The sequence below is a fragment of the Ranitomeya imitator genome, chromosome 6 (genome assembly GCF_032444005.1).
Source record: "Ranitomeya imitator isolate aRanImi1 chromosome 6, aRanImi1.pri, whole genome shotgun sequence".
Taxonomy (NCBI): domain Eukaryota; kingdom Metazoa; phylum Chordata; class Amphibia; order Anura; family Dendrobatidae; genus Ranitomeya; species Ranitomeya imitator.
Genome location: NC_091287.1, coordinates 78,924,164 through 78,948,487, shown reverse-complemented (window position 1 = coordinate 78,948,487; position 24,324 = coordinate 78,924,164). Strand labels below are relative to the sequence as shown.

General features: G+C 44.8%; 1 protein-coding gene across 2 annotated transcripts; it reads left to right on the top strand.

Moving 5' to 3' along the window:
• The first annotated feature begins 1,889 nt into the window (after positions 1 to 1,889).
• Positions 1,890 to 24,094, top strand: SP4 (Sp4 transcription factor). 2 transcript variants are annotated; one of them, XM_069729808.1, is made up of 6 exons: positions 1,890 to 2,131; positions 3,194 to 3,279; positions 5,789 to 7,343; positions 16,176 to 16,404; positions 21,403 to 21,602; positions 22,850 to 24,094. In XM_069729808.1, exons 2-6 carry the CDS (start codon positions 3,211 to 3,213, stop codon positions 23,095 to 23,097), a joined length of 2,301 nt encoding a protein of 766 aa, XP_069585909.1. In that variant the 5' UTR covers positions 1,890 to 2,131; positions 3,194 to 3,210; the 3' UTR covers positions 23,098 to 24,094. The 2 variants fall into 2 exon arrangements, with proteins under 2 accessions (XP_069585909.1, XP_069585908.1); XM_069729807.1 differs by lacking the exon at positions 1,890 to 2,131 and adding an exon at positions 2,223 to 2,529.
• The last annotated feature ends 230 nt before the right edge of the window (positions 24,095 to 24,324 follow it).

The following is a 24,324-nucleotide window of genomic DNA, read 5'->3' as shown; positions in this document are numbered from 1 at the left end:
GGACTGGGGTGCCAAGGGCCCACCAGTAACATTGACTTTGGGGGCCCACTTTTCACCTGTATACAAATATTACACTACCCTGGTTAACAAATATATAATAATAAACTGGGTAGTTTGGATAATGAATGATGAGATGCTGCCAAGAACTGCCCATACAGTAAGGTTGTAGGCCGCGATTTGCACAGAGGCCCACCGGGGATTCCCCTGTACCCCTATGGGCCAGTCCGAGCCTGTATGTGCTTACGTGGTGTATAATATTCATTCTATGGACGCATACACCCCAGAGGCGATGAAGACACAGGATGTGCCAGCAATATCCTGCGATGGACGTTCAAGCACTGGGAACCCTACAAAGAAAGAGCAAAATCGTCTGAATCTATCGATTTCCGTGGGCTCGGCCAGCTATCTTGTGGAGCATGCGTGTTACTATAGAGGCTGCAGGCGGTGTCAGACTGAGGTGCTGGGGGCACCTGCGACTGTTCAACCACATTGAAATATTACATTACCCTCGCTGACAAATTAACTTCTGCTTCTATATAATAATAAACTAGTTATTTAGATAAATGAATGAGGAGATGCTGCCGGGGTCTCAAATGTATTGTGTCAATTACTACTCATATAGAAAGGTGGGAGGCCCACCAGGAGATTCACCGGTTCTCCCGAGGGCCAGTCCGAAGCTGGATGCAGGGGTTGCATTTGCACCCTGACACAGGAGCCAGTAACGTCTGCAACTTGTGGTCGTGACTGGCCTTATGGTCACGTAGGCTCGGCCTGGCCAATTGACCCCCATTATAAAACATATTTACGTATAATAGTTGCTTTTATAGCGCCATCATATTCTGCAGCTCATTACAGATATTATCATCACTGTCCCCATTGGGGCTCACAATCTACATTCCCGATCAGTATGTCTTTGGAGTGTGTGAGGAAACCGGAGAACCCACACAAACACGGGGAGAACCCACAAACTCCTTGCAGATGTTGTCCTTGGTGGGATTGGAAACCAGGACCCCAACGCTGCTGTGCTAATCACTGATCCACCACACGGTGCTAACCACTGAGCATATGCCACGCTGTATACATAATAATAATAATAATAATCTTTATTTATATAGCGCCAACATATTCCGCAGCGCTTTACAGTTTAACAGTTTCAAACACAAAAGTCATAAGTAACAACGTTAACAATACAATAATTAAAGCAAAATAAGACGACCCTGCTCGTGAGAGCTTACACTCTACAATGAGGTGGGGGAGATGCAAAGTACAGGTGTGTATTTACAATGATGTATTTACAATGATGGTCCAGCCATCTTCAGGGAGTGGGGGATAGATGGAGATAGTGAATGGGCTACACAAACAAACATAACATAACTTTGATTAGGGAACGTGATAGGCCGCTCTGAACAAATGTGTTTTGAGCGAGCGCCTAAAACTATGCAAATTATGGATGGTCCTAATATCTTGGGGGATTATGGGATGTCACTGCATTAGTATTGTCAAATATCATATTCAATACAGCTTAAAAAAGGCATGCCAGCTAACATGGCCACTAACCGGGCCAGGGCAGGATTATGGAGCTCAATGACATTTCACATATGGAGTATTCAGGACGCAAATGGTGCAAAGCAAATGCAGCGAGACTTGAGCTTTAAATCAACTTTATTATTTATAAGATTACAATAAATACAATATAGGGCCTCATTTAGGACAGACATAAAGTGAGGCTGTTGCTTATAGCAACCAATCAATTTCCTTCTTTCATTTTCTAACTTTTCCATTCTGCATGAAAGCCGGAAGCTGATTGGTTGCTATTAGCAACTGCTCCACTAGTCGTGTAGAGCAGCCGGGAGGCAGACGGTTAATGTTTCCCCTCCTCCGCCTCCCCCGGCAGTGGAGAGAGGAGGAGGGCGCAGTGTGCGCCGCTCCCGCCCCGCTCTCTGTATGTGTGCGGAGGAGGAGGAGCCGGGGAGGGGACTCGCCCAGCAGCTGCTGGAAAATAATAAAATAAATATTATTGCTCCTCGGCCCCTCGGAATAAAGCGCTAAAAGCCGGCGGGAGCCAGCGGTGACGAGGGCGGCAGCGCAGCGAGGCGGGCACTGACGCGGAGAAGAAGAGGGAGGACGTGCGGTAAGCAATGGCGAGGAGGGGAGAGAGGAGGGACCCGGGGAGGAGGAGGCCTAACCACACTGGAGAGGGATAGGGGCTGGATGGAGGCGATGGATCCCGTGGCGGGATGGACGGGGGAGGGTGGGAGGTAGAGGGGGTGTCCGCCCCGGCCTGTGCCCGGCCCCTCTCCGGGGCTGTCAATCAGGGGCCCCGGCTACAAGCGGGGAGAGACGGAGCTTGTACGCCACAGCCCCCTCCTATCTCCAGCAGCCAGCCAGCACCGCCGCCATCCGTACAGGGAGAGAGCCAGGCCCCCAGCCCTCCTCCTCCAGCCGGCCTTTTATCCTCCCCCGTCCCATCCCCTAGCCTCTTCCCGTCCTCCTGATTAGCAGTGCTCGCATTATAATACAGCATGAGCGGTACGTAACACCCCGGAGCAGGCCCCCTCCTCCGCAGACCCCCGGCCCGTGACAGTGGGCTGTGACAGCAGCAGCAGCAGCAGCCGTGGCTCTACTCCAGCATGTGTTACAGTATGGTCCTGGGGGTGGGGTCTGCTCAGACAGGTGCTGCTGGGGATGACAGCAGTGCATGGGGCTGCCCTGATCCCTTACATGGGCCTGCCCTGATCCCTTACATGGGGCTGCCCTGATCCCTACACATCACCTGCCCTGCTCCTTACATGGGGCTGCCCTGATCCCTACACACCACCTGCCCTGCTCCTTACATGGGGCTGTCCTGCCCCTTACATGGGGCTGCACTGCTCCTTACACATCACCTGCCCCCTACACATCACCTGCTCTGCTCCTTACATGGGGCTGCCCTGCTCCTTACATGAGGCCGCCCTGCTCCTTACACATCACCTGCCCTGCTCCCTACGTGGGGCCACCCTGCTCCCTACACATCACCTGCCCTGCTCCCTACACATCACCTGCCCTGCTCCTTACATGGGGCTGCACTGCTCCCTACACATCACCTGCCCTGCTCATTACATGGGGCTGCCCTGCTCCCTACACATCACCTGCATCATTACAACTTTGTGTCGTGTGCGCTGGGTGACATATGTCAGTGTTCATTATGTTACAGATCAGGCGGAGGAAGACATGGCCACCGAGGGAGGAAAAACCAGCGAAACAGAGGGCAAGAAAAAGGTCAAAGGCTCCGGCTCACAGGTAATCTCCCATCAGATGTCATCACCCAATTCTCTAGATTCCCCCCCAGAGACTCCAATGTCCACACCCGCAGCCAGCTATGGTATTTCCATATATCCGTGTGTATGAGTACAAGGACATACTCGCACATAGCTGCCCGCAGTAATGGTCCCAGCTACAGTTGGTGCAGCTCAATGCTCAGGACCAGTCAGTGATCTGTGGCCGCCGTACAGGAGCCATGAGGACCGCCTCTTACCTCTGTGGACCGCCTCTTACCTCTGTGGATCTTGTTTTGATTAGTGAGCCCTGCGTGATGTCACAGTATAACACACATCACGCCAGGCCGGCTAATCAAAAGAGGAGCTATGGATGCCGGGGGTAAGAAGCGGGTCTCATGGCTCCTGTACAATGGCCACAGATTACTGACGGGTCCTGAGCACTGAGTCTCAGCATAAAGACCACATTTCAGCAGAACACAGGCTAAAAGGTGCGGAGGCATTGGATGTGCAGAATGAAGCCTGTAGTGTAAGATGGCATACTGCACTGCCCAGTCTGTGTTCAGGCATGGAGAGATGCCCACTGGGTCGTACAGATGGCCTGCAGATGCATTTCTTCCTGCCGGATGTCAGATTGGGCAGGAGGGTATGATGTATTCCAGATTCTTTATATCGTGCCCTTAGTAGTCCATAAGGTCATACACTAGCTACAGTCAGATTTTATACAGACGCACATGAAGGTTTTCACTTTTGGGCTCAAAAACAAAAATATGATGTGTTCCATGTCCTATTTTAAAGCTTTTCTCAGGGAGGCAGCACACAGTGATACTGAATGCATATGTACATGGCTTTATAGTGTGCATGGACCCGTAGGCTGCAACTACACTCCACGTTGGCCTTAACATCGGTCACATGACCAAACTGCTGTGTACCGCTCATGGCAACCCGCAAACTGCTATGCCAGCCGCAAGCAAATCGAAAAAAGTCCGGAACCATTTGGTCCTTTTTGAGCCTTCTTCAAGAGCGGCGTTGTTCACACAGTCTTGATGAAGAGATGTGCTGGAGTCAGACGCTCCTGTTCATGAATCTGGAGCGATGGCCGCCTCTGTGTCCTATACTATAGTCCCTGCTGGAATAAGATTTGTGGCCTGGTGAACGCCACCGTTCGTCATGAATTTGATTATCGGCTGTTGACATGCCCCCATCCCTGCTCCACCCATTTTGTTGTAGCTAGGCAAAAATGGCGTAAGAACGCCCAAAGATGCAACATTTTAGCAGAGCTTTGATTTTAACCAAAATTATACAACTTTACAAAGTTTCTATGCTATTCTGATAAGTCAGGCCATTTGTCTTTTGCTTCTTGCAGTACTATTCGCCTGCATTGTGCTGCGGTGTCGCAGCGGCACAGAGCGATCTTTAGCTGGGCGACCCGTGTCTTAGCCAAAGTCACCGTAGTGGCCAGCAGTTCTGCATACAGCTCTGCTCACCAGAAGGTCACTTAGTCAATGCATGAATAAGAGAAAATTGGACAAACATACATTGTTTTAGAAAAGCAAGGACTAAAGTCACGCAGTGTGACCAGATCGTGTGAACTGAAACCAAGTATAAGGCCAGTTTCACACATCTGACATTTAGGGAATGTTCCCAGGTCAGTAAGCGCTGCAGGTTGGACGCTGCGTACATCTGCAGCGTCCAACCCACTTCGGCCAGATGTTACATCATAGTGGAGGGAATTTCAAGAAATCTATGTCCACTATGCATGCACTGACGCCTCCGGCTTACCTGCGAGAGACTGACATGCGGCGCGTCTTTCCAGACTGCAGCATGTCTATAAGATAAATTTCACCCATACAATGTATTGGACGTGGTGATTCCACACGGTTCAATGAACACACGTGGAATCACTTGCGTTCAAAAGCCGACAGCGCTTTGGACCCTTTGCATGTGTGCTGCATCCATAGAGCTGCCCAATACTGAACATGTGGACATACCCTTATGGTCTGAGTACCGACTGCGGTGTTTGGCCCGGCTGCCAGTATCCTCGCCTGAACTCGGCAGACACGTACTCCTGTATGATCTTTTTGCGTTTGGGTCAGGAACATGGAGCGAAAGTGGAGCAATTGAAAGAGTGGGTTATTTAGAAACCTTCAAAAATTACTTGGCATGACTATGTGAGAGGCACAGCAGTGCCAGCTCTGAGCGTGGGCAGATGTCTCGTGGACATTAATTGTTGGGGAGACAACTGGCTATGTATGTAGCAGTATCTTTTAGTCTTGAGTTTGTTGAGACATGAGACAGATGCACTTCAATGCGCTGTTGTGACAGTTTGCATCTTAAGTAGGTGCACGTCTCTTCCTATTAGTTTATGTTGTGAGCATATCATTTTATGCCTCAGGCTTCCTGCACATGCAAATTTGCAGAACAGTTATAGGGCCAGGAGATATTTCTGAGACAGTGACCACTTCCTGTGATGTTAGATCAGATGTGAACACTGTCGATCTGCCTTAATCTTTCTCCTTTCTTTTTTTGATTAGGACTCTCAGCCATCACCCTTGGCTTTGCTAGCTGCCACCTGCAGTAAAATAGGAACTACAGGGGAAAACCAAGGTGCCGGACAGCAGCAGATCATCATTGATCCCAGCCAAGGTTTAGTTCAGCTTCAGAATCAACCCCAGCAACTGGAATTGGTGACCACTCAGCTGGCTGGCAGCGCTTGGCAGATTGTGGCTGCTGCGCCCCCGGTTTCAAAAGAAGGCAGCATAGCACAACAGGGGATTTCCATAGCTGCCAGTACAGCAGCGTCCTCGAATAACACCAGCGAGACCACTTCACCATCAAAATCCAAACCAAGCACTTCGGCCGCGGCCCCAGGACAGTTCCAAGTGATCCAAGTCCAGACTCCAGGGGGGAACGTACAGTACCAGGTTATCCCACAGATTCAGACTGTAGAAGGCCAGCACATTCAGATCAGCCCTGGAAATGCCACAGCACTGCAAGACTTACAAGGTCAAATACAATTTATTCCTGCTGGCAATAATCAGGCCATTATCACGGCTGGCAACAGAACAACATCTGGAAATATTATTGCGCAAAACTTAGCAAACCAAACTGTTCCCGTGCAGATTCGTCCTGGAGTGTCAATACCATTGCAGCTGCAGACCATTCCTGGGGCTCAACAAGTGGTGACAACCTTACCCATTAACATAGGAGGAGTGACTCTGGCCTTGCCAGTGATAAATAGTGTAGCTGCTGGAGGAAGCTCAGCACAGATTGTTCAACCCACAGATGGCGGAGTCACCAATGGAAATCAGCTGGTCTCCACACCCATCACAACGTCCTCTGTCAGTACCATGCCTGAATCTCCCTCCTCCTCCACATCCTCAACCTGCGCGACCACAGTGGCTACGACTCTGACTAGCAGTGATACTCTGGTCAGCTCGGCTGAAACCGGCCAGTTCACCAGCACAGCAGCAAGCAGTGACCGTGCCGCAGAAGAATCCCCGTCCTCAGTGACGGAGGCCGAGAACCAGAGCGGCGGTCAGCTGCAGGCAAATGGACTCCAGAACGTGTCCGAACAATCAAACTCTCTGCAGCAGGTGCAAATTGTAGGACAGCCCGTCTTGCAGCAAATCCAGATCCAACAGCCTCAGCAGCAGATCCTACAAGCCATACCACAGCAGTCATTTCAGCTGCAGTCAGGACAGACCATACAAACGCTGCAGCAGCAACAGCTGCAAAACGTTCAGCTTCAGGCGTTAAGCCCAACCCAGGTTCTCATAAGGGCCCCAACCTTAACCCCTTCTGGTCAGATCAGCTGGCAAACAGTGCAGGTGCAGAACATTCAGAGTCTTCAGAACTTACAGGTCCAGAACGCTGGCTTACCGCAGCAATTAACCATAACCCCGGTGTCCACAAGCAGCGGCACGACAATTGCACAGATTGCACCGGTCACAGTAGGTGGCACTCCGATCACGCTCAATGCTGCCCACTTTACATCTGTACCTAATCTGCAGACAGTAAGCGTTGCCAATCTTGGTGCAGCAGGAGTTCAGGTACAGGGAGTACCGGTTACAATTACCAGTGTTGGAGGTATGTGAAAGGGGAAAAACCCAGTCGAAATCCTATAAATTCTGTATATGTTTCCTGTAGTTGTTTGTAGACGATTAATCCAAGTATGTTGAGTATGGACCACCATGCCGGCCCCCAGCCAACAGGTGTCCCGATCCGGCACCAACCGCTTCATAGGAGTCTATGAGGCTGTTGCGTTCAGGTCAGGAGACCCGTGGCTGATCCGATCATCGTTGTCTTTTCACAGGCTCTGAATAACCTTTTCTAGAGATTCAACGGGCATAATGCAATAAAAATAGTTTGTTCTGCAAACCATGGTTGTCCAGGGTATAGTCTGGATAAGGCCTTGTTGTTAATATGGATGTCAGAAGTCAAATGGTATTAGGAGGCTTTTTTTCTTTCCTGGGGCAATAACTGCTTGTGCAATCATTTGCATGAACATTACCGATCATTGTTGACCTAAAAATCATTGTCGGTTGACAGCACAGCCTGTGTAAACAAAAAGGGATGCAATGCTAATGTAAATTATTTCACACGGATTATTTTAGTGTGAAAAAACTCAGAATTAAGGTACCGTTACACTAAACGATTTACCAACAATCACGACCAGCGATACGACCTGGCCGTGATCGTTGGTAAGTCGTTGTGTGGTCGCTGGGGAGCCGTCACACAGACAGCTCTCTCCAGCGACCAACGATCCGGGGAACGACTTTGGCATCGTTGAAACTGTCTTCAACGATGCCGAAGTCCCCCTGCAGCACCCGGGTAACCAGGGTAAACATCGGGTTACTAAGTGCAGGGCCGCGCTTAATAACCCGATATTTACCCTGGTTACCATTGTAAAAGTAAAAAACAAAAAAAAAACACTACATACTCACATTCAGATGTCTGTCACGTCCCCTGGCATCCACAGGGTTAAAACTGCTTTCGGCAGGAGCGCTGCTAATGCACGCGCTCCGGCTAAGGGCTTCCCTGCACTGTCAGCGCCGGCAGTAACAGCGGTGACGTCACCGCTGTGCTCTGCTTTACGGCCGGCGCTGACACAGTCAATGCAGGGAAACTCTCGGCTGGAGCGCGTGCATTAGCAGCGTTCCTGCCAAAAGCAGTTTTAACCCTGTGGATGCCGGGGGACGTGACAGACATCAGAATGTGAGTATGTACTGTGTTTTTTTTTTTTTTTTGTTTTTTTTTTACTTTTACAATGGAAACCAGGGTAAATATCGGGTTACTAAGCGCGGCCCTGCACTTAGTAACCCGATATTTACCCTGGTTACAAGTGAACACATCGCTGGTTCGGCGTCACACACGCCGATCCAGCGATGACAGCGGGTGATCAGCGACCAAAAAAAAGTCCTGATCGTTCCCCAGCGACCAACGATCTCCCAGCAGGGGTCTGATCATTGGTCGCTGTCACACATAACGAGATCGTTAGTGGGATCGTTGCTACGTCACAAAAAGTGTGACGTTGCAATGATATTCTTAACGATATTGTTGTGTGAAGGTAACTTTAGGCTGCCGTCACACTAGCAGTATTTGGTCAGTATTTTACATCAGTATTTGTAGCCAAAACCAGGAGTAGGTGATAAATGCAGAAGTGGTGCATATGTTTCTATTATATGTTTTCCTCTAATTGTTCTACTCCTGGTTTTGGCTACAAATACTGATGTAAAATACTGACCACATACTGCTAGTGTGACTGCAGCCTTACTGCTAAACGTTAAGCTGCATTTTCAATGAAAGAGGATCATGAACAGTGTTGTTAAAAATGATTACCTTGCAGTGGATCATCTGTTGTGATCGTTGCGCATCCTTGGTAAACAGGACTCGCGGCGGGTAATGTAGCAGCCTATGCACACTGTGATCTATTACAGATCGCTTGGTGCACATCATTTGCTTTTGGTCTGCCTGTGTAAACCGGCATTTGAATGACCACCACTCAGTAAAGACTTTCTAATCAGTGGTCATATTGTGCCCCTGGTCGGTCCGTGTATACGGCCTCTAAGGCCGGGGTCATACTTGCAAGTGTGATGTGAGAAACTTGCGCATCAATACCCATCACACTGTCTCCATCATACTGCTTGAGCTGTCAGATGTATCTGTCAGAAGTGTTAAGGGATGGAGCCTGCAAACTTCTCCATTAAGGTGTTTGATCTGAACAAAGGTGACCATGACTGAAATAATGTTAGTTCACAAATTGGACCAGTCTGAGGTGCTAGCCAAAATAAACAGCAACTACACAACTGTCCCACTGCAAAAATAAGTTATGACTTGGTGTATATATATATATATTATAATATTATTTTTTTTTTCCATATTCAAGCATACATTAGGGACATTTCCTAAGGCCAGTGTATGGATCTTAATAGATTTGGTGACTCGAGCAGATAGTGTGCCACAAACTCACCTACACTAGCTATGACCTGGCATAGATTTGTACTATAACTTAAGCCAGATTCCCCACTTTTTAGAAATGAATAGTTGTATGGGGGGGGGAGAAGGGTTTAAAGTTCTACATTTGATTTGTATGGAAATATGGCGTAGGTAATACATGCACCATCTTAATTGTGGTGCCCAGCCCCCTTAACCTTGAGGCTAAGTTGACACTACTTCTTTTGTGAGTCCAAAGACATCCCTGCCTCCCTGCACCTTCATTGTTTCCCTATAGCTCTAGTCTAAATTGTGATTTTAGTACTGGCAGGTGAATCCTGAGCAGGGATAAAGTGCCGCAGAGCTGGATTTCCTGGGCTATAATACTCTCAGTCCAGCACGGCCATCAGCACCCCCAGTTGTAGTCTTGAGTTTTAAAAAAAAGTTTATTCACATGTCATTTATCCTTGTTTCTGAATTTGTTGCAATGTTTTCTTAAAACCATTGGAAAACTGTGACTATGAACAGAAGTATTATTTGTGGCCTTGTTGGTGTGCAGTCATTAAATAGCAATTTTGCAGTTTTACTACTGACTTCCACTGCATTTTGGTCCCTACATGTTATAATACTGTAACGGTTTAAAGAAGATGGGATTAATGGGTTTGGAAGTTTGCAAAGTATCTGTTTTTAAAGTGGGAACCTTTTGTAAAAATAACTTTTCTTTGGTAAAGATACTTTGTCAGCTAGTAACCATCCTGTAGTGTAAACTGCTCCTACACCCTTTTAAACACTGGTAACTGCAGTGGGTAAACTTGATGCAGTTGCACCTAGGTCCCTTTGACCCATATCAGAAGATTAGGTTATGTTCGCATGTTGCGTTTTTGCTTCATTTTTTATGCTTACAAAAAAAACAACAGGTTTTTCTTACTGCTTTTTTTTTTTTTGTTTTCTACGTTGTTGTCAGGGTACATTTGTCTCTTGTGCATGCTGATAAAGTTTTGTGCATGAAAAACAACCTGCATTCACTTCATCAGGTTTTGGCACCAAAAATGCAGCTAAATCTGATACTTGCGGTTTTCTCACTACGCATTTATCTCAATGGGGGGGAGGGGGGAAGCGCTTTAAACGCTGAAAGAAGTGACATGCTGCATTTTGCAAAAATCCAAGCTATTTGACAAAGCAGTCAGGAAAAAAACAAGGTGTGTGCATGACATGTCTGAAATCTCATAGACTTTGCTGGTACTGTGAAACGCAGCTGAAAATTTGCATTAAAAAAACGCCACCAAAACGCAACGTGTGAACATAGTGTAAAACTATTAAAAGGGTTGTATATGCACGGGTTATTGACTAACTAACTTATCCGTAGTATCAGATCAGACCTCCACCAGTCTTAGCTCTACTGTGGTCAGATGTGAAGAGCCTCGGTTCATTGTGTAGTGGCCTCTTCTGAGTGCTGCAGAGTAATTGTGTAGTGGCCTCTTCTGAGTGCTGCAGAGTAAGGCTATGTGCACACACTGCAGATTTTACTGCGGATTGCAGCAGTTTTCCATGCGGTGTACAGTACCATGTAAACCTATGGAAAACAAAATCCGCAGTGCATGTAAATTCTTTGTGCGGATTCCGCAGCGGTTTACACCTGCTCCATAATAGGAATCCGTAGGTGTAAAATCCGCAAAAAAAATTGCGTAAAATCTGCGGTAATTCCGCAGGTAATCCACAGTGCGGTTTACCTGCGGATTTACCAAAATCAGTCTGGAAAAATCCGCAGGACTTTCCGCAACGTGTGCACGTAGCCTAATTCTTATGCAGGTGATTGGTTTGTTGGGGTCCAACACCTGACACACACACCCATGTGCAATCGATGACCTATCCTAAGAAACCTTCAGTGACGCATTCTCTGACCGACAACCCCTTTGAAGATCCATGATAGTTGGGGCCCTGTTGGAGATTTTGCACTGGGGCCAATAAGCTTAAGTTACTCAACTTGGTTCAGGATTTTAAGGCCATGTTCACACAGTGCGTTTTTTACTGCGGAACCGCAGCGGTTTTGCCGCTGCGGTTCCGCAGCTGTTTTCCATGCAGGGTACATAACAATGTAACCCTATGGAAAACAGTCACTGCTGTGCACATGATCCGTAATTTCGTTTAAAAAGCCGCGCAGAATAGCTGCGGCAAAAAAGAAGGAGCATGTCACTTCTTTTTCCTGAACCGCAGCGGTTCTGCACCCATAGACCTCCATTGTGAGGTCAAAATCGCAGTAAAACCCGCAGATCAAAAATATATCTGCGGGTTTTACTGCGATTTGATGTGCAGAACCGCTGCAGCAGGAAGTGCGGGGGAGCGGGCGGAAGTGCGTGGGCGGAGTGTGGCTGCCCCCCCCGTGCTCCGATGCCCCCCCCCCAGTGCTCCGATGCCCCCCCGTGCCCTAATCTCCCCCCCCTTATACTTACCCGGCGTCCCGGTGTCCGTCCGGCCGTCTTCTCCCTGGGCGCCGCCATCTTGCAAAATGGCGGGCGCATGCGCAGTGCGCCCGCCGAATCTGCCGGCCGGCAGATTCGCTCCAAAGTGCATTTTGATCACTGAGATAGGTTATATCTCAGTGATCAAAATAAAAAAATAGTAAATGACACCCCCCCCACTTTGTCACCCCCATTGGTAGGGACAATAAAAAAATTAAGAATTTTTTTTTTTTTTTTTCACTAAGGTTAGAATAGGGTTAGGGGTAGGGTTAGGGGTAGGGTTAGGGTATTTTCAGCCATTTTAGCCCTAAAAAGCTTCCTAGGAAACACACAGTCTCTGCATAGAAAACTGCATAAAAAAAGGATAAAAAAACGCATCAAAAAACGCATCAAAAAAGGACAAAAAAAGGACCAAAAAAAGGACCTGCGTTTTCTGCCAAGAGCTGCAGTTTTTAAAAAAAACTGTCCTGAAAAAAAAAGGATGGAAATCCTGAACGTGTGAACATACCCTAAAGAGGACTTTCACCAGTTTGATCATGTTACACTGGCCACATCATGGAACAGTAGCTGCAGAGCTGAGTAACGCAACGGCTTTATTTTTTAATTTCTCGTCTCAGTTGTTATAGTCCATCTATGCACCAGAGGTTTGTTTCTGGAAGAATGTGCCTTTACCCCTGCATGAGGTTGACCAGTCATAAGCAGGCAGCAACACACAGAGGCATGCCCTCCTTTCTGCAGCTCAGTCCATCGGTCTTATTTTTTTGCTTGGCAAGATGGAGTTTTTATTTAAACCATTTTTGGATGGATGCAACGTTTTGATTTCTTCCTACAGCATTTTTTGTGGTATTGCGACTGCCCAAAAAAAACACAATTTCTGACATTTTTAACTTTCTTTTGCTACATCAGATTTTACATACCTGGCTATTCCACATATCTAGTTTTTTTTTTTTGTTTTTTTTTACTGTATACGGTAGACTCCTTAGGGGCTTGACTCTGCAATCCTCTGATCGCTTGTGCTGTGCATAGCACTATCACAGTATTCCTGTATACAGAAAAAATCATGGTCTTCTTCTAAATTTCAGTGGAGTTCTTTGATGCTGGCACAGAGGGAGGTCTTCAACAGCAACCCATCTGTGCCGATGGCAGTATAGAATGATGCACCTGCATGACTGAAAGCCAGCGATTCCCAGGAGGAATGAAGTTCATGATTATGATTGGTTATCTTCATGCGGGGAGGAGGGGTTGGTAGAAGAACTCGCCCCCAGAGACAAACCTCTGGTAACGCCCATTTGTACTATAACATATATTCTAATCTAAACTTTACAAGCTATTATCTCCACAATGGAGAGGAAAAATTCTAAATAAAGAGTATGTTTACTCCACTTTATTCCATGATGTGGCTTGGAAAGTATGAAGTCTAATTTCCTCTTTTAAAAAAAAAAATGTTAGCAGAAATTTGTCTCTAGGTACATGTACTTTTTATCCTGTATAAGACTGACCAATCATAAGCAGGAGGTGACTTACAGGAGAAAGAAAACACACCCCTAGAGAAGCTTAGAGGCTTTCTCCTATGAGATACATAATGACACACAGCCCTGTTCTCCTCTGTGATCTCTGCACCTATTGTATACGGTAGAACTGAGCTGTGTGTCCTTACAAACATCTCTTGCTTCTTTCAGAGCTGAGAGCCTTGAGGTGAAAGCTACAAGAGCTCTACTCCCCTACTCCACTTGTAATCCCAGTAGATGCCATCAGTGAGGAGAGTAGGTCTGTGTCATTACATGTCTTACAGTGGGTACGGAAAGTATTCAGACCCCTTTAAATTTTGTTACTCTGTTTCATCGCAGCCATTTGGTAAATTCAGAAAAGTTAATTGTTTTTCTCATTAATGTACACTCTGCACCCCATCTTCACTGAAAAATAACAGAAATGTTGTCATTTTTGCGAATTTATTAAAGAAAAACTCACATCGTCATAAGTATTCAGACCCTTTGCTCAGTATTGAGTAGAAGCACTTTTTGAGCTAGTACATCCACGAGTCGTCTTGGGAATAATGCAACAAGTTTTTCACACCTGGATTTTGGGACCCTCTGCCTTTATTCCTTGCAGATCCTCTCCAGTTATGTCAGGTTTGATGGTGAACGTTGGTGGACAGTAATTTTCAGGTCTCTCCAGAGATGCTCAATTGGGATTGGGTTAGTCAAGAAAGGTCACAGAGTTGTTTTGAAGCCACTCCTCTCCTTTGTTATTTTAGCTGTGTGCTTAGGGTAATTGTCTTGTTGGAAGGTGAACCTTCAGCCAAGTCTGAGGTCTAAAGCACTCTGGAAGAGGTTTTCATCAAGGATCTCTCTGTACTTGGCAGCATTCATGTTTCCTTCAATGACAACCAGTTGTCCTGTCCCTGCAGCTGAAAAACACCCCCATAGCATGATGCTGCCACCACCATGTTTTACTGTTGGGATTGTATTGGGCAGGTGATGAGCAGTGTCTGGTTTTCTCCACACATACAACCTATAATTATCACCACAAAGGTCTATCTTTGTCTCATCAGACCAGATAATCTTATTTCTCATAGTCTGGTAGTCCTTCATTTGTTTTTTAGCAAACTCTGTGCGGGCTTTCATATGTCTTGCACTGAGGAAAAGCTTCCGTCGAGCCACTCTGCCATAAAGACCCGACTGGTGGAGGGCTGCAGTGATAGCTGACTTTGTGGTACTTTCTCCCATCTCCCTACTGCATCTCTGGAGCTCGGCCACAGTGATCTTGGGGTTCTTCTTTACCTCTCTCACCAAGGCTCTTCTCCCACAATTGCTCAGTTTGGCTGGACGGCCAGGTCTAGGAGGACTTCTGGTGGTCCCAAACTTCTTCCATTTAAGGATTATGGAGGCCACTGTGCTCTTAAGAACCTTGAGCACTGCAGAAATTCTGTTGTAACCTTGGTCAGATCTGTGCCTTGCCACAATTCTGTCTCTGAGCTCCTTGGCCAGTTCCTTTGACCTCATGATTCTCATTTGGTCTGACATGCACTGTGAGCTGCGAGGTCTTATATATACAGGTGTGTGCCTTTCCAAATCAAGTCCTATCAGTTTAATTAAACACAGCTGGACTTCAATGAAGGAACAGGGCCATCTCAAGGAGGATCACAAGAAAATGGACAGAATGTGATTTAAATACGAGTGTCTGAGCAAAGGGTCTGAATACTTATGACCATATGATATTTTAGTTTTTCTTTTTTAGTAAATATGCAAAAATTTCTACATTTCTGTTTTTTTTCCCCCTCAAGATGGGGTGCAGAGTGTACTTTAATGAGAAAAAAAATGAACTTTTTTGAATTTATCAAATGGCTGCAATGAAACAAATAGTGAAAAATGTAAAGGGGTCTGAGTACTTTCCGTACCCACTGTGCACAGAGAGAGCATCTCTGAGCTTCCCAAAGGACAAAAAAGTAAGCGAACGAGGTGAAGAATATCTGCTAATGTTGAAGAGGACATTATAATCTAAATGTTTACAAGCTAATATCTCCAACAGAAATGAGAAATAACAAATGTTTCATGCAGCTCTTCAGTCGCTAGTCAATGATGTGGCCAGTGTAACATGCTTGGTGAATCTGGTGAAAGGTCCCTGCCCTGGAAATACCTGATTTTGTTCAGGAAAACCTCAGCCGGTCAGGCGTTTCCACTGCAATTGCTACTGAAGAGAAAATGTATTGTTACATGGCAGCGATTCAGATGTATGACCGTTCAGGTAATGGAAAATCAGTCTGAGTCTGCCAGAATGTGAGCTGCTCGTCACTGGATCTTTGGATGGAGGATCCTCAATAAAGTCCACATGCCGTACGAGGGTTTGCATTTTGTTTAGGCTTTGAGGATATGGTCTTCTCTGTAGATGTCTACAGGCCGTCTTTGCCATATCCTTCTTATGCAAACTTACAAGATGACTTGCAAATAAATCTTCTTTTGGAGAATTGGCCATAGTGTCCTTATACACTGACCCTGTTCAGAACGTTGTCCTAATTTAATTTCCACAGGTCAACAGCATGGAGCTGATGGCCTCAAAGTTCAACAAGCTACCCTAGCGCCTGTGACCGTGGCAGTAGGCGGACTAGCGAATGCCACCATCGGTGCTGTCAGTCCTGACCAGATAACACAAGTGCAGCTTCAACAATCCCAACCATCATCCGATCAAGAGGTGCAGACAGGAAAGAGACTAAGACGTGTCGCATGTTCATGTCCTAACTGCAGAGAAGGAGAAGGAAGGTATGTAGCATTGCACATATAAAGGACACGCTTCTTCCTTGTGGCTGCCGTACAGGTTTTGCTATTTTATGACGCCTTTTAATCCCAGCTGTTTTTTCTGATTATTTTCAAAGATTGCCAATGGTAGGTATTTGATAAAAATAGATTTTGGTTTTATCAGATATATTTTACCGTATACCAATTAGTGCATATTCTGAGCTAAAGTTTTATGCAAGGCCAATTTCACTCATCCATTCGTGGTTCAAACTCTGACCATGAAGCACGGACTTGCCGCTGGTTTCCGGAGCCGAACTCAACAACCTCGTGCATGCCCCGGGATGTAGTTTAATTCCCTTTCTAAGCCAGCCCCCTTCTGTGATGCCGGCAGCGGAGATTGACCTGCTAGTAGTCATTTCTCACAGGGTCCGTGCCTTCACCTGCTACCCCCAGCCGTGGTTATCATATCCTGTGTACGAGGCTCCCCAGCTTGTGGTCGCTCTAAATACTATTTTGTTTTTAATGGCCCTAGGGATGCCATAGTATTACCAAAGTCATATCACTAGCGCTTAATACCTGTGTAAGGCCGGGATCACACATGTGAGAAACACGTCCGTGTCTCGCATGTGAAATCCAAGCTCTGGCGCCGGCACTGTGGAGCGGAGCGTGCGGCCGCATAGCAACACATGGAGCTGCACGCTCCGCTCCAAAGTGCCGGCGCCAGAGCTTGGATTTCACATGCGAGACACGGACGTGTTTCTCGCATGTGTGATCCCGGCCTAAGGCATGTGATCTGGTCACATAGCTTTATTGACTTTTTCCTGTTTCATGACCACAGGGGCTCTAAACCTTTTTAGAAATGGCCCAGTAGCTAGAAAAGTTTGGGGTCCTAGATCATAATTGAGTACATGACCTTTTTGTTGTCCAAGAGCAACATTGTCTGACTGTGTACTAATTCGTAAAGCTGCAATAAAACGTGAAAAGTTATGGCCCAGGTATGGTGTAAATATGGTCCGCTGCTCGTTATTGTCACTCCAAAAAGGGCCTTGTAGTTTCTGGAAGATGCAGGCTTTTATGCAGCCACTTTTCTCTTCCTCCCTTTTTTCTGCACCCCAGACCCCTTCTCCTATCATCCTTAACCTCTTCTTTTACCCATACAACTGCTGAATGACAACCGCTGTTTGCCTGCGGCTTCTGTCAAAGAAACGTACAGGTAAATTAGAATTTCTTGTATAGGTTACTGTGGAAATAATTCATTAAAACAGTTGCGTAAAAATGTAACAATTTTCGACTTTTTTTTTTTTTTACATAAGCTTTGCCACTTTGCTGAAATGTAGTCAGAGCTTCGCAGGAGGGCATAGTCTAAGCAGACAGATTCATTGTCATTTTTTGCAGAGAGTGGCATAAATTAAGCAGCTCATGGCTGCAAAGTTTGGTGCACTTGCAGGCAGAAGGATTCACCACATTGATGGAGGTGTGCACCTATTATTAAATCTTGCACATCATAATGCAGTGGACTATTTGTACTAAACACCAGACTTGATAGTCTCACAACAATGTTTATCAATTTATTTATTTTATTTTTGCTTTACAAGAAAGACCTAATTACAGAAGATTAATGCTGCTGAGCTTGCACGGCCTCTGCTTGTGTTTCCTTTGTTTCCCTTGCAGATGTGAAACTGTACTGTACCCCCGCCCCTTTAATAAGCTGCTTGTTACAGGTGAAGCGGATCTAGTGTCGGGGCGTGGGTTGTTTTTTTTTTTTTTGTTTTTTTCATGATTTTGGAAATGCACGCTTCTTTTCTATTTCTAAACCCACACAGAAATGTTTGGATGCTGCTATAATGGGCCATATTCTGCAATCAGAGTTCGCTTCTGATTATAAGGACTGCAGTGACTTTTTCGAGTACAGAAAGTAAACCACGTGATGTATGTAAAAATTCACAAGAAGAAAAAATGTAATTCTGTTGTACAACTAACTGAACTTCTGACGTATACATGATATACCATAATTAGGATTACAGGTCTTTTTAGGATATGTGTGTGGTTTCTTTAGCTCCCTCATTATTGCTATTATAGGAGATCTGGCACCATGAGAGCGGCCAAATGTAGGGGCAGAGACCCTGATTCCAATTATGTATCAGGTGCTGCACTTTTGATGAATTTTCTATTTTATCTGCTGCAGATCTAGCCGTTCTCTGCATGCCAAGCTATGTATAACCCCACCCACACCACTGATTGGAAGCTTTCTGCCTATGCTCAGCAAGCTGCCAATCGGTGGTGGGGGGGAGCTATACACAGTGCAAGAATATGAGGGACTACCTGACTGTAGATTTATTAGTCCACTGGTAATATTCTCCTTCTAATTTAAAATAGTATTGTGTTTTGTTTTTTTAATCAAAAGAAAGCAGCCCAGTAAGTTACATTACTGGAATCGGGGTCTCTGTCTTTACATTACGCTGCTCTCAGTTTAGGCAGAAAAAATGTTGTGACAGATCCCTTTAAAGATAAATAAAATTCATCAGACGGATTCCCTTAAAACTTGTAACTATAATGTCCTGTCTGAGTAATTCCCCATCTATGTAGTTTTATACTTTTAGCTGTACTATAGCACATTTCTCTATTATGATGGCCCCACTCTCTTTTGGTGAGGGTTGTAGCTTGACAGCCATGGTCCGTGACACCACTTTGATTGGGTCACTAGAATTTCTGATCACTTGGGAGACTGGAGGACATGTCTGCAGTCAGCATTGGGGACACACATAGACCTTCAGAGCTGTCTATTAGTACCTATCGCCAGTCTGTGGCAGCTTCAGTGAATTTTCTAAATAACACCGATTAACAAAAGAGGTCCCTAATGACCCAACTTTCTAGCATAAGTTTAGTCAGATCGTTAGGGTTGTGGCTCTCTATGACCCTCCTTGCTATGAAAGGGCAAGTCCTCGCTGTTTACCTTAACCCAATTCTGCAGATTTTACCAAACTGTTACTGAGCGATAATTGCACTAATGATGTTACCATCAGTGATGAGCGAGTGTGCTCGTTACTTGGCTTTTCCGAGCATGCTTGGGTGTTCTTCAAGTATCTTGGGCGTGTTCGTAGATTGTTTGTGTCCCCGCAGCTGCATGATTTGCAGCTGTTAGACAGCCTGAACACATGCAGGGATTGCCTGTTTTTTAGGGAATCCCCACATGTATTCAGGCTGTCTAGCAGCCTCAAATCATGCAGATGCTGCGACACAAACCTAATCTCCGAGCACACCCAAAATACTCCCCAGAGCACCCGAGTAACGAGCTCACTCGTCATCACTAGTTACCGTTCATTACTGGCTTAGTAACTAGTGATGAGAGAGTAGCATTGTTGCTCGGGTGATCTCCGAGTATTTGTCAGTGCTCGGAGATTTAGTTTTCATCGCCTCAACTGTATGATTTACGGCTTCTGGACAGCCTGAAAACATGTGGGAATTCCCTAACAAACAGGCATTTCTCACATGTATTCAGCCTGTCTAGCAGCCATAAATCATGCAGCTGAGGCGATGGAAACTAATTCTCCGAGCACATCGGAGATCACCCGAGCGTGCTTGAGGAGACCCGAGCAACGAGTACACTCGCTCATCACTATTAGTAACGTATGCGGCAGCACTCAGTTACTGCAAAGAGCCTTATCTTGTGCTTAAACAGCAAGGAGGGCAGCAGAGTGTGGCTGGGATCCGACAATCCCGAAATTCAAATTGGACTTTTGCTAAAACATTGGGTCGTTTAGGTGGACATTAAGGACACTTAGGACCACTTAAATATTATTTGGAAATTCACAAGTCTAACACTGCTTACTATTCTCAAAGAGGTCCTGTCACTTGCTCAAAATTGATTTTGATGCTTTTCTGTTTTGCTCTGCATTTCTCAATTGCAGATATATTCACATTTGTTGCTTTTGGAGCGCTTCATGTGAAGTTTCTTTGCAGTCCAACTAGGCGTTTCTTCAGAGTTTTCTCTGGGGTTTGCGCTCTAGCCTTTCCTCCCAGATGCTGGCACAGTCATGGGAAGGAGGGGGGGAAAGCGCACATGCCCCGAATTATGAATTATAACTGGCTCAGTGATCGTACTCGGAGTGCTAATAAATGGTTGCACATCCAATTTGAAGAATAATTCAAGTGGGCTAATACAAGGCTCTGCTCTGGCACCAGTATTGTTCAATATTTTTTTTATAAATGATCTAAATAAGGGAACTGAAGATAAACTGATCAAAGCTAGGAGGGATAGCTAACACTAGAGAAGACAGAGAAAGGATTCAGAAGGCTCTAGATAAGCTTCAGCAATGGGAAAGGGACTAATACAATGGTATTTAACAGGGAGAAATGTGAGATTCTACATCTGGGCACGAAAAAACGAAAATTACATCTACAGAATGGAACTAAGCAACAGCACATGTGAGAGATTTGGGTATACTAATAGATCAAACTGTACACGAGTCAACAGTGTGATGCAGCAGCAAAAAGGCAAACACAGTTCTAGGATGTATTAAGGCTACGTTCACATTAGCGTTCTGCTAATGTCCGGTGACCCCGGTGCCTTCCCAGCTTTGTTGGAGCAATGGAGGTTATTACAAGCGGCTGGTATTTAACATGGCGGAATATAGTATTTGAGAAGATAATTGTTCTCAATTAGATTACATCTATATACGCACACATAATTTTATATTGCTCATGCTAAAATTATGCAAACTGCCTATCGTTGGATACTACCTGTCAATTAATTTGATGTTTCTTGCGTTACTTTGTACATATTCACTAGTAGTCGGGTATTGACTTTTTTTTTTTTCCCCTACATTCCATGGTTTTTATTTTTTGGATTTCTTTTTTTGGTAGAATTTGTACTTGCCACATACTTGTGTCCATGTCCATATCTTCATAGTGAATAGTGGAAATGAGATTCTGAAAGTTTTTTTTCTTTTTTTCCTTTCTAGAGGTGCCACAATAAACCACTTTTTATACTGACTAGTTCCGCATATGTATTTGTTTTATTAGAAGCAGCAGTGAGCCTGGGAAAAAGAAACAGCATATCTGTCATATTGAAGGTTGTGGTAAAGTCTATGGGAAGACATCCCATCTGCGAGCCCATCTTCGTTGGCATACCGGAGAAAGACCTTTCGTGTGCAACTGGATATTTTGCGGAAAAAGATTCACCAGAAGTGATGAGCTGCAGAGACATAGAAGAACTCACACAGGTACCATGTTAGCTTGTTTCTCTACTCTTTGAAAGCACTGCCCTTTTCTAGGGCTAAATGGACTGTGAGCGCAAACTTCTCATATGGGAACGTCTCACCTACAGGCAAAGACCTTTTATACACTCACTAATGCATATACTAAGGTCACCATCAAAATAGGAGGCCATAGGCCACAAATTATACTATTGCCACACACAGATATAATACTTATATTTCAGTTTTGAGGACTCAACCAATTACACAACGTCATGGAGTCTCTTGCGATTTTGTAGTCTCTGAAAACCTTGTTGTTCAAGTGGTTTGTATGAATCGGGCTTAAAACGTGTCATCACATTTCACGATATAAACTACAGATATTAATTGGATGTGATATGAATCTTTAGACCTGATGAGGCTTTTGTTAATCTTTTTAAAAATCAGTGTCAGAATGGCTATATAATGCTTTTTGAAACCTCACCCCCTCACAATCTGGAAGTTATCCCCTATCCTATGGAAGAGAAAAACTTCCAAACGTGAGAAAACCCCTTTAAAGCGATACGAGTTGCAGCCATCACCTTTCAGGCCTGATATACAGCATTATATATGCCCCCAACCCAAACTGCAAGACAAGGAAAAGATCTTTTTATTCTACTCGCCTGTGGGACAGTTCAGTCCAATGGGTGTTGCTGCTCCCTTCTTCTTGCGATGCCGCCCTGCTCGTGTGGATGACGTGTCCCTATGTGATCCACACAGTCTCCCGGTTTCGCTCTCCTGCGCAGGCGCTCTTTGACCTTTCCCGGTTCCTGCACACTGCAGCGGTTTGCTATGCCCTTGTCAGGGCAAAAAAGTATGCTTGCGCAGGAGCGCGATGTCGGGGAGACTGTGGATGACTTAAGGACGCGTGATCCACACGAAGCAAGGAGGAGGAAGGCATCTCAAGAAGAAGGGGGGCTCCGGACCAACACCTGTGATATCCATCGGACCAGACTGCCCTGCAGGTGAGTATAGTAAAAGGTCTTTTTCTTGCCTTTTGGCTGGGTTGGGGGCAGATATACAGCATTATACAGCATTTTATATCAGGCCAGAAAGAGGTGGCCTTATCTCCTATCGGTCAAGCCTGGTGACAGGTTCCCTTTTAAAAGAGACAGGTTCTGTTTGTGATTAGTTAGCATCTTTGTAGAGACCCTTGTTTCTCATGACAATAACACTCAGATATATTTATGGATATATGGCAGCCTAAAATACATTATATTTTTTTTAATTTTTAGGTGAAAAACGTTTTGAGTGTCCGGAATGTTCAAAGAGATTCATGAGGAGTGACCATCTCTCCAAGCACGTGAAGACCCACCAGAACAAAAAGGGAGGTGGAACGGCCTTGGCTATTGTAACCTCAGGGGACCTGGATGCGTCTGTCACCGGAGTCCTTGGTTCCCCAAGAATCGTCACAGTTGCAGCCATTTCTCAAGATTCTAATCCAGCCACCCCAAATGTTTCCACAAACATAGATGAATTTTGAACGATGTCATACATTTTTTTTTTTTTTTCGTTTCGCACTTAAATTTATGGATTTACAGAGATGTGAACTATTCTGTAGAATACCTTTCGGAGGTAGCCATGTTTTTGTTCCTTTAAATATTCCGAGGATAGAGGGATAAAGCTAATGCAGATGAAGCTGTGAATAATATCCATTTTCTATTATTAGGCATTAGAAAGCAAAGATATTTTATCTGTATCATGTATTCTACATTTTGTAAAAAGCCTTCAAGTTTTAATGAGTTTTCATTCATCTTCCTCTTAAGAAACTGAAGTTTCACGATGAACCATGTAATGAAAAGAATAACGATAGACTCAGGGCCACTAATATGTTACAAACGCGGTTTGTAAATGGCCATACAATCAGTTTGTATTTATGGTAGCAAACATTAGTCTGCAGTCACCTTTACAAAGAAGTAATTTTGTACGGAGATCTGATATTTAAACAAAATTTTCAGAAAATCTTATTTATATAGATGTAATGTTAAAATGATGCAAGCTGCATATAGTTTGATGCTACCTGACGTTGAATATGCTGTTTCTTGTGTAACATTTTGTACATAGCCATTAGTCATCAGGAGCTAAGTAGTTCTTTCCACATTCCATGGTTTTAGTTTATAATTTATTTTTTTTTTTTTGTATGCTCTAGTCTGGTACAGTTTAGTATATATCATATACATATGAGACGCAAAGACTTGAGTGGAAGAGTGAGATTAATAATATGTGTTTTATGACATTAAATAAGGATTATTTGATTTTGTTAAACTTCCCCCCAAAAATCTTGCAAATAATTGCAATTTCTAGAAGCACAACTAATGTAAATCAGCATATATTCTTTATAACATACGGAAGTTAACCTATATATCTACACTTTGTTTTCAAGTAATTTTAACAGGTAATGCTATTATTTATTTTTATTTCATTTTTTTTTAATTCACGGGGGGTTAGTGGGTTATTAGAGAGCCATATATAAAAATTGCAAAAAAAAAAAGAAAAGGTTTTCCCTTATTACCACATTTTTTTGTTAAACATGCAGTGGTAAGAAAGCTTCTGCATACAACAGGTTTTTATGTGTTGCATTTGTTTAGGTGGTGGGTATGTTTGGAAGAAAATACTCAACTGCACTAAAATAAAGGATCGGGACAGGTTTTTCAAACCACACGGGAAGATTTACTATCCTAATTTCTGTGAGCAGGTAGTTTAATTTTTA